A 12,147-nucleotide genomic window follows, 5' to 3' on the forward strand; every position below is an offset into this window, starting at 1 on the left:
TAGCTACCCCCGGTAACTCCGAATCGGGATCTTTTTGTGCCCCCGCTAACCCGCACACCCCCCCCCCCCCCCCCCAACCACAAAAAAAAAAAAAAAAAAAAAAAGCGTGAAAAAGCGTGAAAAAAAGAGAAAGAATTGGTTGGAATTTCACTGTTTAATATTGAATGCGGCATTCAACCCTCGGAAAAGTGGCCGATGTTATCTGGGAGATGAAGCAACTGCGGCGGTATTCAGAAAGCATACAATACGTATAGTCGTTCAGTATACGACAGCAAGGAGTAACAAGAATTGTCATGAAGATTATTATTATTTCTTATTAAAAGTACACGTGAAACTATTCAAGTATGGTGTACTGTGTCATGACGACGACAACCATTGTCCTACAGTATCTGAACCTTTTGTGAACACGTTGTAAAAGATGGTCACCAAAAGTATTGCATGATATCTGACACTTGATCCATGTGATTTATTCTGTTGTCATTGAAACCAATGGCACATTCTGTCTACAAAGCGAGATGAACTCGGAAGGTACGATAAGTATACTCTGTTAACTCTTTTGAATGTAGTTGACGCAACAACTGAATATTTGAGTGAGCTAGCTCCAGATCATGATGACAAAGAAGCTGTCTAAAGTCGACGTCTCAATCCGTTGGGCTTCTGTCAAGACAGACAGGTATACTTACTTAGCACTCGAGCCTTCGAGTAACACTCTAAAAAACACACACGTACACCATGACCCCATCGCCATCCTCCGACCCTGCCGCTACGTCACATGGTAGCAATACAGAACTCGTCCAGCTCATTTGCGAACACGGTGTTCATTAATGACTGGAAGGTAGCCGGTGCGTTACTGAGTCCGAAAGGCATGACGCTGAATTCGTAGTGCCCATAACGCGTCCAAAACGCGGTTTTTGGTCTATCCTCGAGATTCACCGGGATTTGGTAGTAGCCGCTGGTAAGGTCCAATTTAGTGAAGACCCGGGAGGTTGTCAGCCTGTCCAGGAGCTCGTCCATGCGAAGTAACGGGAATCGGTTTTTTATAGTCTGGTTGTTTAATGCGCGGTAGTCTACGCACATGCGGAGGGTGCCGTCTTTCTTGCGAACAAATATGACCGGCACGCCGTATGTGCTATAGTGGATGGCGAGATCATACCTTGCTCTATTAGCATGTCCAGTTGTTTGCGCAGCTCGGTCAACTCGGTGGTTGAGAGGCGGCAGGTGCCCCGGTAGGGCGGGGTGTTTGATTTGTCGGCTGTCAACGGTATACGGTGAGAGGCTTCCCGGTTGATGATGCGCCCGAAAGATATGGCATGGAAAAGACGTCCTGGAATTCCGTCAAGATTCCATGGGTTTGGTTTCTTTGAGCATTGCTCATTTGTTCACCTAACCGGATGGGAGATAGTCCGGCAGGTTGTGGGGTAGTCGTTATTTCATGTTCAAATTCCATTGTCTCGACAGTTTCATGGTTACATGACTCGTATGAGTCCATAGTCCGTAATGTCATTTGTAGAGTGTTTGAGTTCGTACTCGAAGGCTCGAGTGCTAAGTAGATATACGGTATACCTGTCTGTCTTGACATGGTCGGCCAGGACGAGATACTAATGGAGCTATCCATCCACGCTGGGCTTGCGCCGCACGAACACAACCCAAGGCTGCATCGAGGACGGGCTGGTGCTTGGTAAAGAATGGCATACCCAGTAGTACATCGAAACTGGCAGCGTTCATGACATAAAAGGATTCTGAAAACTCGCGGTCTCCGATTTAGTTGTCCAGTGTTTGGGCTTGCGCTATAGTAGGGCTCGCGGTCTCAACCCGTTGCGGGTTTGGTAGTGGGACGATAGGTATGTTCAGTGCATGGCACAAGGTAGAGCAGCCCGTGTCTGTTATCGCACAGATTTTCTTGCCTGCAATGTTGCAATGTTTATAGCAATGGCAGCGACCTCCGTGCTTTCGGGTTGGTCGGTCCGTGTCTGCTGGTTCATGAGTTCATTCACGTCACGCGTTTCCTGTAGAAAGTGAATTGTATTTAGTATGTACACATCGTGTAAGTCGTCTAAGATCTCTCGCGAGAACTGTCTTTGGTTCTCTGTCCGCGCGTGGTAAGTCAGCCTCCTGTGGAGTTGTGTGTAATGTAGTAGTGCTCACCGGTCGATATGTACAACTGCCACATTATGTAACGTTCTGTGGATATAATTAGAAGTTACACATTATGACGTAGCAGCAGGGTCATGGTGTACGCGTGTGTTTTTTAGAGGGAAATAATCGGTGTTAATGATAAATGAATGACAATGATAATGATAATGGTTAGCAGCCACGCAGGTCGGCTCTCTAGGGTTGCCCGCACAGGGTTGTTGGCATAGGCTTAGTCACGGCGTGGCGGCAGGTTACGTTACAGCTCCTCTGTGAACGCATTATGCTCAAAGTGGAATGATCTACGAAGAAGTTAATTTCCAATTGTCGAGCTAAAAAGCTCGCATAAGTTTTTGCTATATACTGTTCACAAAGTTTAAATACAGCAAAAGTTTACCATTGCGTAATTGAAATATTGTGGAGAAGAAAATCAACCCCCCGTCACAAAGATATGATGTAGCTGGACTATATACTGTCTTGAGATCCAGAAATTGTTGTTGCCCATCGTTTCGTAAAATACAAAAAATGACATCTTTACCCAAGAAAGCAGTTATTGCAATTACATCCGCTCACGCTCCTCTTTACCCTGAGGGCCAGGAGACTGGTAATTTCAGTTTATCAAACCTTGATTGTCGTTTATCTGACTAGTTTCTTTTACTTTTTTTTTTTGTTTCCTTTGCCATTTTTAGGACTTTTCATTACCGAGGCACTCCATCCATTTGAAGTGTTCAAGAAGGCCGGGTTCGAAGTTGATCTTGTATCCGAGACCGGAACTTATCAACCAGATTGGCTTTCGCAACAAGACGAATGGCTGCCTGAAAAGGATCAAAAGATCTGGCAGGATCATTCTAGTGAATTTCGTTCCAAGTTGGACAATCTTAACAAGCCCAGTGACATTCATGCCAAAGATGTAAGTTTCGATCACCATTGAGCGCCAAGAAGCGGCAGCAATCACTTTGCAATGTCATTTATCTCATTAACCTACTAACAGTATGGCGTTTTTTTCGCGTCCGCTGGTCACGCTTCTTTGATTGATTATCCAGAAGCCAAGGGTATACAGAGTCACTGATTGTTTTTGACAGATCAGCTAACATTGTTCTATAATGCAGGCTTACAAGATATTGCTCTTAGCATCTACCAGGACGGTGGAATCGTTTCTGCTGTGTAAGTAAGCTAGCAGAAGTTCTGTTTTCCTGTTCTTCAAGAAATTAACCTTGTAATTTAGTTGCCATGGTGGGGCAATCTTCCCAAAAATCATTGACCCAGCCACTGGTAAGTCAATCATCTATGGGAAAAAAGTGACCGGGTTTACCACGCAAGGTGAAGAAGAAGAAGGCGTGCTGGACACGATTAAATCTTGGGACAGGCCCACGATCGAGTCATCTGCAGCCAAGGCTGGAGCTACTTGTATGAAATCTTTTGTAGTCTGTTTTGTTCGCTTTTTGCATGCGTGCTTAATACTGACCTTTTTTTTTGTCAAATTGTACAGACATTGCGCCTGGTGGACCATGGGACGCATTCGCGCACACTGATGGCCGTATCGTGACAGGCGCCAATCCTGCTAGTGCACAAGTCACGGCTGAGGAAGTTGTAAAGGCATTCAACGCTTTGACATAAACGGACCCTGTTGACGTCGTCGGTTTTAAATTTAACGTATATATAACTAGTTGCTGTAACAATACAATTGTGTAAGAAAATGTTGTTGTTACCCGCTTCCTTGAACTTGTGTTCGTCGAGAACGGCCACTTGTCGGGGCGTGAGGCTCAAATTCCTCATCATCAATTTCATAGTAGCCTTGCATTTCAAAATTTATGTATCCAGTTGAAGTCCTCTGGACCCGGGCCATTTTATAACCTTAGAAAAGGTGTGACTTGGGTGCTGCTACTGCTGCTGCTTCTACTGCCTTGTTTTTGTGCATACGGCAGATATCTGGGGCAGATTGGGCAGCCGCTGTTAACCTGCACTTGGAGATTGGGCAGCGTTTGCAATCCGTGTTCATGTGGAGAGGTGCCGTAGAGAGAAGAAAGAATAACATTATAGGTTTATGTTTGTGAATCAATTATTCTACCTAAAGAAATTCATTATTTTTTTTTCATTCTTGCCTTGGGATGGATCATCACCATATTGAGCCATTAACCACGCCAGTCGTGCCATATGCGCGCCCGCCTCCGCACATTTGGCTAATCACAGATTTGGCAAGCGCGCTAGGCCGGCAATTGGCAACTCAAGCATTAGCCAAAGGTCATCGAATTGCAGGTGGTTGCAAGCCAGAATTGGCGGTTGCGGATACGTCCGAAACGTTGACTCAGTTAAAGCACGAATTTGGCGGCTTGGGAGGTGACACCGTGATTATTGAAGAATTAGATATAACAAACAAGCCGCTGTGTCAAAGTTTCGTTGCCGGAGTAATTGCCGAATGGGGTCGCATTGACGTTCTTGTTTGGTACGTTTGTTCAATTAGTAACTTCTTTTAGTCTTTTGGTTACATAACTTTTAACATGAATTGGATTTAGTTGCTCTGCACTCTGTAAGTAAAGAGACTTAACATTCGATCTTTCAATTTTATCTGTTAATTCAAGCTTTTATTAGCAATTGTCGGTGCAATAGAAGAAGCAAGCGAATGGCATATTCGTGAACAGTTTGAAACATCATTTTACGGTCCCGTAAACATGATCACTACTATCTTGCCAATCATGCGCAAGCAAAGATCAGGTCATATTATCACAGTCACAGGGATAAGTATGTTTTAACAAGTTCATTACTATTCATTCACTAGGATTTTTTTTTTTTTTTACCTCTAACTTTTTTTTTTTTTTTTTTTGACTTAGCGGGTCAAATGGGCACGCCAAGTCTGGGGCTGTTGTCATCCGCATCACATGCAATCGAGGGTTATTGTGAAGCGTTGGCGTTTGAAATCGCTCCCTATGGTATTAAGGTCACGATTGCGGAGCCGACGTTAGAGGCTACCGTGCTTGCGAATCCAATCATTTTCACAAAACAGTTGGAACCTTACCGGAAAGGCATCTGTGCTCAGGTCAGAACCATGCTGACGTGTTCTGACCTTGCTCATGAGTTACTTGTCAAGGACGTGAGTGTTTTTTTTTTTTTTTTTTTTTTAGTTTTCTGCTTGTTTTGTCCTTTCTAACAATCACAATGATCTGCTGTATTTTTTTTTTTTTTGCAGACCGCCTTTGCAATCATAAGCATAGCAGGAGTGGCAAACCCGCCAGGCCGAATAGTTGCCGGCGCGGAAGCAATCGAGCAAACGCGTGACAAATTGCGGACCGTGAGTGAAGAAATGGAAGACATGCTTGAAGTCAGTTTCGCGGCTGATGCGGTTCCGCTGAGTGATCGAGAACGGCGTGAACTTGCTGGCGAATAAGTTTTGGTTGCAACAACTCAAAGCAACAACCACTTCAAATGCAAAAGCCATCAAAAAAAAAGAAAAAGAAAGAAAAAATATTGTATATTAATTGTATTATAGGAGACTTAAAATTAAGATGATTGATCAACTGAACGAAAATAAACCTGTACGCCGAAATCAAGAAAAAAAAAACATTATTGATGACTTAAAACGTGCCACTACTAGTGGATTCGAATAAAAATACTGAAAGAATCTTGTCAACTACCTTTTCGATATCATGAACCGGAAGTGATATTTCTTGAATCTTGTTGCGCTATAAATTTCGTCATGAGTTTTTTTGTCTTTAAAAAGGAGTCATGACATGTACTTACAAATGCAAAAACGGTTGCCCGATAAGTATAATGATATAACTGCTTGAACTCATTGTTTTCCCGATCAATACCATGCAACCGCAATGCTGATAGCGCTAATCTCTGAATCAGGGTCTTGTTTTTGGTTTCTTGTGCTGAATCCTGGCCCGGTTGCAAATTACTTACGCCGTCTTCCACTTTCACGATTACCTGTTGTTGTGAGTGTTCGTGGTCAGACAAGACTGCCGTCGTGATTACTGTGTCGGTTGACAACATTCTTGATACCGGCTCAGGCTTCGGTGTCGGCGCATGCAACAGCCGCAGTGGCGGCAATGCCTCGGTTGAGTTTCGAGACCGAGACGGTTCATGATCATCATGGCTTGCACGTAATGAAGATACTTTTTGCTTGAGCAACGTTTTCTTGCTATTAATCACCTTGTCAAGCTTTTCGTCCCGGCATTGCGCGCTGGAAAGCTTGTTCACGTCGTCAACGGTCAGGTCCAGAAACGTGGGCCTGTTTAGATCATGATGGCTTGCCCGTTGCAACAAAATATTGTGAACGTTACGATCGTGCGTACGTAACGTGATTGCCTTGATTAAAACGCGTGAACTGGTTGTTCCGGTCACGACGTGAGCAAATATTAAAAATCCGGTTATCGAGTTCTTAATCGGATAACTTTTCAAAATTAATCCTCGCGAAACCATATCTGATTTGATGACTGACTTGATATTTGGTCAGCTTGCTTTGAATAAATATATCTTATTTATATGTATAGTCCAAAATACGACCTCAATCTGGCTGCAACTTACCGATTTCATGAACTGCAGCATTAAAAATGCTTCCGTTTCTGGATTTGTCGTGAATACGTCCATAACAATGCCAGACGTCATCCACAAGGCAACATCAGAAACTTCAACGCACTCAACCGCAATTAATTGCTGTGGTTCTTGTAGTTCCTGTTGCCGACCTGCTGAGTGGTCGCGAGTCGCCGATGATGATGATGACTTGCATGACCAAAACTGCACGTCATCCACTTGCAAGGTTGAAGATGAAATTGAAGACACGTTTATCGATCCCTGCCATAATAATTTTGGTAACGCATTTTTGGCAGATGGCATTATCCTGTTAAGTTCATAGCCAGAATCTATATATACCAAGTAGAATGTTGTTTGCACACCGCCAATAAACTCGCGATTGCGCGTTTGCCACAGTTTGGCGCGATTTTAAGATTTCGCTGCCCGCCAACCATCGCAGCCGCATGACATACGGCTCGTGTTTTCTTAAGCTAGGGCTCCGCCCTAACGCAGTCACGGTTGGCGTCAGGCAGCGCAAAAGTTCGAAACCCTGCCCGGGCGGGAAGGCAGTGTGGTTACGGTTTACCAGAGCCGGCTTTTTTGAGACCGCTCATCAACCTCGACATATACAACATCACAAATGGCCCCCAAAGGTGAGTTGAAAAGAATGAAGAGAAAGAAGGCAGTGGTCTACGACGGTTACTTTCAGTGTGGATTTGCTTTGGATATGTTTTCGGTTCGGTTTGGTTTGGTATGATGGGCAATGTTGCAGGGAAGTTGGTTATGGTGGAAAGGCAAAAACCCAGAGACATTAAATGAAGTGAATGAGCAAGCTATTTAGTAGTGGACCCACCTTACGATTGTTACAGTTGGGTTGGAATTTCTCTATCCCCGTGATCAGGTGTCTTCTAAATCAAATCACCGAGAAAAAAAATACATGTCTAAAATCCACACTGACAGAAATTGGCCTTTTATTATACACCGTATTTTGCTAACATGTTATAGCTGCCACTCAGAAGGCTGTTGCCGCCAAGAAGGCCGTCGTCAAGGGCGTTCACGGTAAGAAGGTTACCAAGGTTCGCACCTCTGCCACCTTCCACCGCCCAAAGACTCTCCGCCTGCCACGGGCCCCCAAGTACCAGCGCAAGTCGATTGCCCATGCTCCTCGTCTTGATAAGTACAAGGTCATCGTTGGTCCTTACAGCAATGAGTCCACCATGAAGAAGCTTGAAGATGATAACACCATCGTTTTCATTGTCGACATCAAGGCCAACAAGAGACACATCAAGGACGCCATCAAGGGCCTGTACAACGCTGAAGTTTCCAAGGTCACCACCCTGATCACCCCTACCGGACAGAAGAAGGCTTACATAAAATTGTCTTCCGAGTCCGAGACCCTGGATGTTGCCAACAGAGCTGGTTTCATTTAAATGGTCGGACTTAATTGCACATAAAAAAGAAATGGTTCATGGTTGTATGTTTTGTATTTATGTAATCTATAGTTAAGTTTTTAAGATACAGTACATCTACAAATATTTTTTTTTTATTTTGCTTTTGTAAATGGTTTTGGCCAAGTGGCAGTATATCATACAGTGATTTGTAGTTGTGGTAACTAATATATAAATCGCCACATCGGTATTAATATTTTTTAGTGGACAACATCTACGAAATTTGTTTCCCTTTTATACATGAGGGCCCATACGCCCAAGGTCGTATTCAAATCAGTCAGAAAACAACAAAAAGACATGACAGGTGCGAGATCACGACAATTCATGCCGTTCCCGCCATCACCATTTTTGAACAACTCATTGCCGGATCATAATCATGTACACAACTCGCCATCGCCGTTGGCGGACACGTTCGTGACCGAAACCTTGGAATCTCAGCAAAAAACTGTGGAAGAGTGCGACTCGGTAATTGTGAACGGGTACTTGCCATTGTTAAAGCGGCAACAACATCGGGATTACATCACGGTGCCGTTCGAAACCTCGTTGCCCGAACATTTCGTCACGTTAGATGCCTCTCACCCTTGGCTTTTTTACTGGCCGTTAACGTCATTATCGATTCAATCACCGGATGCGCTGACTGCCGATATCAAGTCCCGCGTATGGCCTTCAGTGGCGGCATGTTGGAACGATACGGACGGCGGGTTCGGCGGCGGGTTCGGCCAAACCGCACATCTGGCACCGACATATGCCAGTTTAAACTCGCTAGCCATTTCGGATGATCAAACTGCTTGGAGCCGGATCGACCGGGTCAAAGTTTATGACTTCATTCTGTCGTTAAAACGAGCCGACGGCAGTTTCGTCATGCACGACGGTGGCGAATCCGACACGCGAGCAGCGTACACTGCAGTTGCCAGCGGGGCATTGCTGGACCTGCTCACGCCGGAATTGGTGGGCGGCGTGGCCGAATGGGTTGGCCGGTGTCAAACTTACGAGGGCGGCCTGGGCGGCGCGCCGGGCAATGAAGCCCATGGCGGATACACGTTCTGTGGCATTGCGGCACTGTGCATTGTTGGTGACCCTAAAGTCACGATTAAAACCCACATTGACGTGGACCGGTTGATACGGTGGATGACGGCAAGGCAGTACCAGCCCGAAGGCGGGTTTTCGGGCCGGACCAACAAGTTGGTGGATGGATGCTACTCTGGGTGGATCGGAGCCACCTGGGCCATCCTGGACGGCGTATTGGGATTATCATCGTCAAGCTTATGGAGCAAGCCTGATTTGCAAAAATTTGCACTAAGTTGTTGTCAAGGTGCTAAAGGCGGCATGAGGGATAAGCCGGGCAAGAACCCGGACCAGTACCATACATGTTACAATTCGGTCGGCCTGTCCGTGATTCAGCATCGGTATGCGTTCCTGCCCAGCCTGCGGGAAAACAGGCTGAACGAATGGAGTTTCATGTGGGAATACGCACCCGAAGAAGATCACGTGGTGTCGGTCAGGGTGCAAGATGCGGTCGAGCCAATTAATCCGGTACACATGTTGCCCTGGGGTGCAGGTGAGAAAATGCATGATTTTTTCGCTAGCCAAGTCAACCTGTCATCATTACGTATTCATGAATTGTAATATATTATATAACTTACATGGTAATATTTACCAAGATATATTGTGTGACGTGGTATGATTACAAAGGCTTATTTAGATTTGGTAGGAGGCGACCAAGTTGAGCAAACTTGTTTGTTTCCTCCTTGCTCTCGTTTCCGATTGCCCAGACCCACAAAGCTAATAGTTGAACCCATAAAATAAAGCAAAATGGTCAACTTCACAAAAGACAAAATCGGCAGAAGCAGTAGAGCCAGTTAGGTCAAAACGACCTTGTCCCAAGGCACGCGGTTCTTGTTTTAGATGCGGCAAAGTCAGATTATTATTAGTATGGCAATCCAACAAAGAACAAGAGAAGTAGTTCAATTTTGAAGTGGCTTATATAAAACTTTTCTTTTTCTTCTTTCATATCTGTTGACTCCTTTAAGGGTAATTTGCAAGTTGGTTCTTTGAATCAGATTTTCTAATTTCTGCATTATTGCAGTGTTTATTAAACATTATTCCGACTCAAAAATGCAAAATATGTCGAAGCTTGATTTATTAGCGAAAATATCAATGTTGGGTTTGCATATTATTTACTGACTTTTGATGTGCCCTTATTTTTCTTTGGAAAGTCCCTCGCGATATTATTTCTGTGTTTTTTTTTTTTTTTTTTTTTTTTGAAGGATCGCTACAACGTGATGGCAACGCGGGAGAGAACGAACGACTAGTATGGAACATTTTTCGATGGTTGGAAAAAATATATATCTATGAACCGTTCTATTACAAAGTTTATAGTTGCGACCTTTGCATTGGGCTGGGTAAATCGTACAGCACTTCTTTAAATGTCACAATGGATATATCAATTCTTTTCAGTGCCAGAGCTTGATTTAAAATACAATTGTCGCTTTTGAAAAAAAAAACGACAAGTCACGGAACATTCTCCATTTTGGTTGCCGGATTGTTAGGTCTTTGAATGTTACCACTTTCCTCTGATTTCTTGAAACGTACCAATGACTCATTAGCAGTTCGCTTGTCCATGTAACAATCCAGTTTACCAAAATTGGTCCCGACTGTGGCCTGGGCGCTTTTGCAGTACAGGCACGGCGTGATGTTGCGAGACCGGGGTGGCTTGAACTGGGACTGCTTTGCGCATCGCACCCGGAGGGGCGCGACCTTCGCGCTCTGTGGGACCCACTCGTCCGTACCAACCATAGCGCAGATCAATTCTTTAAATCAAGTTATCGTAAACCTGATCGTATGAAGTTCGCCTGCTAGACTTTTATTGGTGCAGTTGCCTAGAAATACCGCCAGAGCTGCGTCGTCGTGCCGAAATCGGCCGGCATCTCGTCCTTCAACTGGCATATGCTGAGTATTAATAATTCAAATGCAAGTCCTCGTGGTATTAAGGTTTGGCATAAGTAATAGTTTATTAATGGTTAAACATACGTGGGTCATTACCGAGCTGGACACTGCTACTCCAATCCACACGTCTTTTACCTAAAGCATCATTTCTGTGCCAAAAAAAAATGGGAATCGTCTTCAAATGAAAGTCGTTTATTGTTAGCCGTTCAGGCTATAGATAAAACCCCAAAATTAAGCACTCGAGCTGCTTCAAAGATCTATGAAGTCTCAAAATCTACTCTTGCTTACAGATTGAAGGTAGAAGCTCTCGACAAGATTGCATCCCCAATTCGATGAGACTGACGAGACTAGAAGAGGAATCTCTTTTAAGATACATATTGGATTTAGATGCGCGAGGATTTTCACCCGGCTTGCTGATGTGGAAGCTATGGCCAATGTCCTGCTGGCAGAGCGCGACGCCGGACGCGTCGGGAAGAAGTGGTCTTCGAAGTTTGTCAAGAGACAGCCAGATCTCCGGATGCGATTTAATCGTGGTTATGACTACCAGAGAGCCTTATGCGAAGATCCGGCAAAAATTAACGCGTGGTTTGAGCTCGTACAGAGCATGAGGGCTAAGTACGGCATCCAAGATTGTGATCTTTACAACTTCAACAAGACGGGCTTTGCGATGGGCATTATCAACCCAGCAATGGTTGTTTCACGCGTCGAAAGACGTGCAAGGGCGAAAACAGTACAACCTGGTAACCGGGATTGTGCTACGGTGATCCAGGGAGTGTGTGCAGATGGTTGGTGCGTCCCGCCATTCATCGTGTTCAAGGGCGTGTACCACCTTGGACCTTGGTACTCAGAAGCCGACCTTCGGCATAACTGGGCCATCAGAACTACTGAGAATGGATGGACCAACAATGAGACTAGCCTGGAATGGATAAAGCACTTCGACAAACATACTGCTCGTCGCACCATGGGTGTATATCGGATGTTGGTTATTGGTGGCCACGAGAGCCATCGCTCGGTCGAATTCAACAGGTTTTGCGTCGAAAAAAATATTATAACTGTATGTATGTCACCTCATTCATCACATTTGCTTCAGACCCTTGATGTTGGTTGCTTTGGT

The 12,147-nt window shown here is 44.7% G+C and overlaps 5 protein-coding genes across 5 annotated transcripts; 4 read left to right on the forward strand and 1 right to left on the reverse strand.

The window, feature by feature from the left end:
• Positions 1 to 2,500: 2,500 nt before the first annotated feature.
• On the forward strand, positions 2,501 to 3,827 carry V1514DRAFT_325440 (class I glutamine amidotransferase-like protein). The gene is made up of 6 exons (XM_066926623.1): positions 2,501 to 2,734; positions 2,820 to 3,040; positions 3,122 to 3,182; positions 3,240 to 3,294; positions 3,356 to 3,537; positions 3,620 to 3,827. The coding sequence occupies exons 1-6, from the start codon at positions 2,656 to 2,658 to the stop codon at positions 3,745 to 3,747; spliced, it is 726 nt and encodes a 241-aa protein (XP_066785336.1). The 5' UTR covers positions 2,501 to 2,655; the 3' UTR covers positions 3,748 to 3,827.
• A 106-nt stretch (positions 3,828 to 3,933) lies between these two features.
• Positions 3,934 to 5,659, forward strand: V1514DRAFT_350321 (uncharacterized protein). The gene is made up of 5 exons (XM_066929404.1): positions 3,934 to 4,573; positions 4,644 to 4,657; positions 4,720 to 4,869; positions 4,959 to 5,218; positions 5,315 to 5,659. Exons 1-5 carry the CDS (start codon positions 4,239 to 4,241, stop codon positions 5,510 to 5,512), a joined length of 957 nt encoding a protein of 318 aa, XP_066785337.1. The 5' UTR covers positions 3,934 to 4,238; the 3' UTR covers positions 5,513 to 5,659.
• V1514DRAFT_365875 (uncharacterized protein) lies at positions 5,545 to 7,038 on the reverse strand. Its single transcript, XM_066929815.1, has 3 exons — positions 6,655 to 7,038; positions 5,866 to 6,567; positions 5,545 to 5,807 (listed from the first exon to the last, which is right to left on the reverse strand). Exons 1-3 carry the CDS (start codon positions 6,961 to 6,963, stop codon positions 5,700 to 5,702), a joined length of 1,119 nt encoding a protein of 372 aa, XP_066785338.1. The 5' UTR covers positions 6,964 to 7,038; the 3' UTR covers positions 5,545 to 5,699.
• Positions 7,039 to 7,256: 218 nt separating this feature from the next.
• Positions 7,257 to 8,191, forward strand: V1514DRAFT_325447 (60S ribosomal protein uL23). The gene is made up of 2 exons (XM_066926624.1): positions 7,257 to 7,292; positions 7,645 to 8,191. The coding sequence occupies exons 1-2, from the start codon at positions 7,280 to 7,282 to the stop codon at positions 8,067 to 8,069; spliced, it is 438 nt and encodes a 145-aa protein (XP_066785339.1). The 5' UTR covers positions 7,257 to 7,279; the 3' UTR covers positions 8,070 to 8,191.
• Positions 8,192 to 8,411: 220 nt separating this feature from the next.
• Positions 8,412 to 9,713, forward strand: V1514DRAFT_275917 (terpenoid cyclases/protein prenyltransferase alpha-alpha toroid; the record flags this gene model as incomplete). The annotated part of the gene is made up of 1 exon (XM_066924912.1): positions 8,412 to 9,713. The coding sequence occupies one exon, from the start codon at positions 8,412 to 8,414 to the stop codon at positions 9,711 to 9,713; it is 1,302 nt and encodes a 433-aa protein (XP_066785340.1).
• Between the last annotated feature and the right edge of the window lie 2,434 nt (positions 9,714 to 12,147).

This window comes from Lipomyces japonicus (assembly GCF_038497905.1).
Source record: "Lipomyces japonicus strain CBS 7319 unplaced genomic scaffold V1514scaffold_5, whole genome shotgun sequence".
NCBI lineage: Eukaryota > Fungi > Ascomycota > Lipomycetes > Lipomycetales > Lipomycetaceae > Lipomyces > Lipomyces japonicus.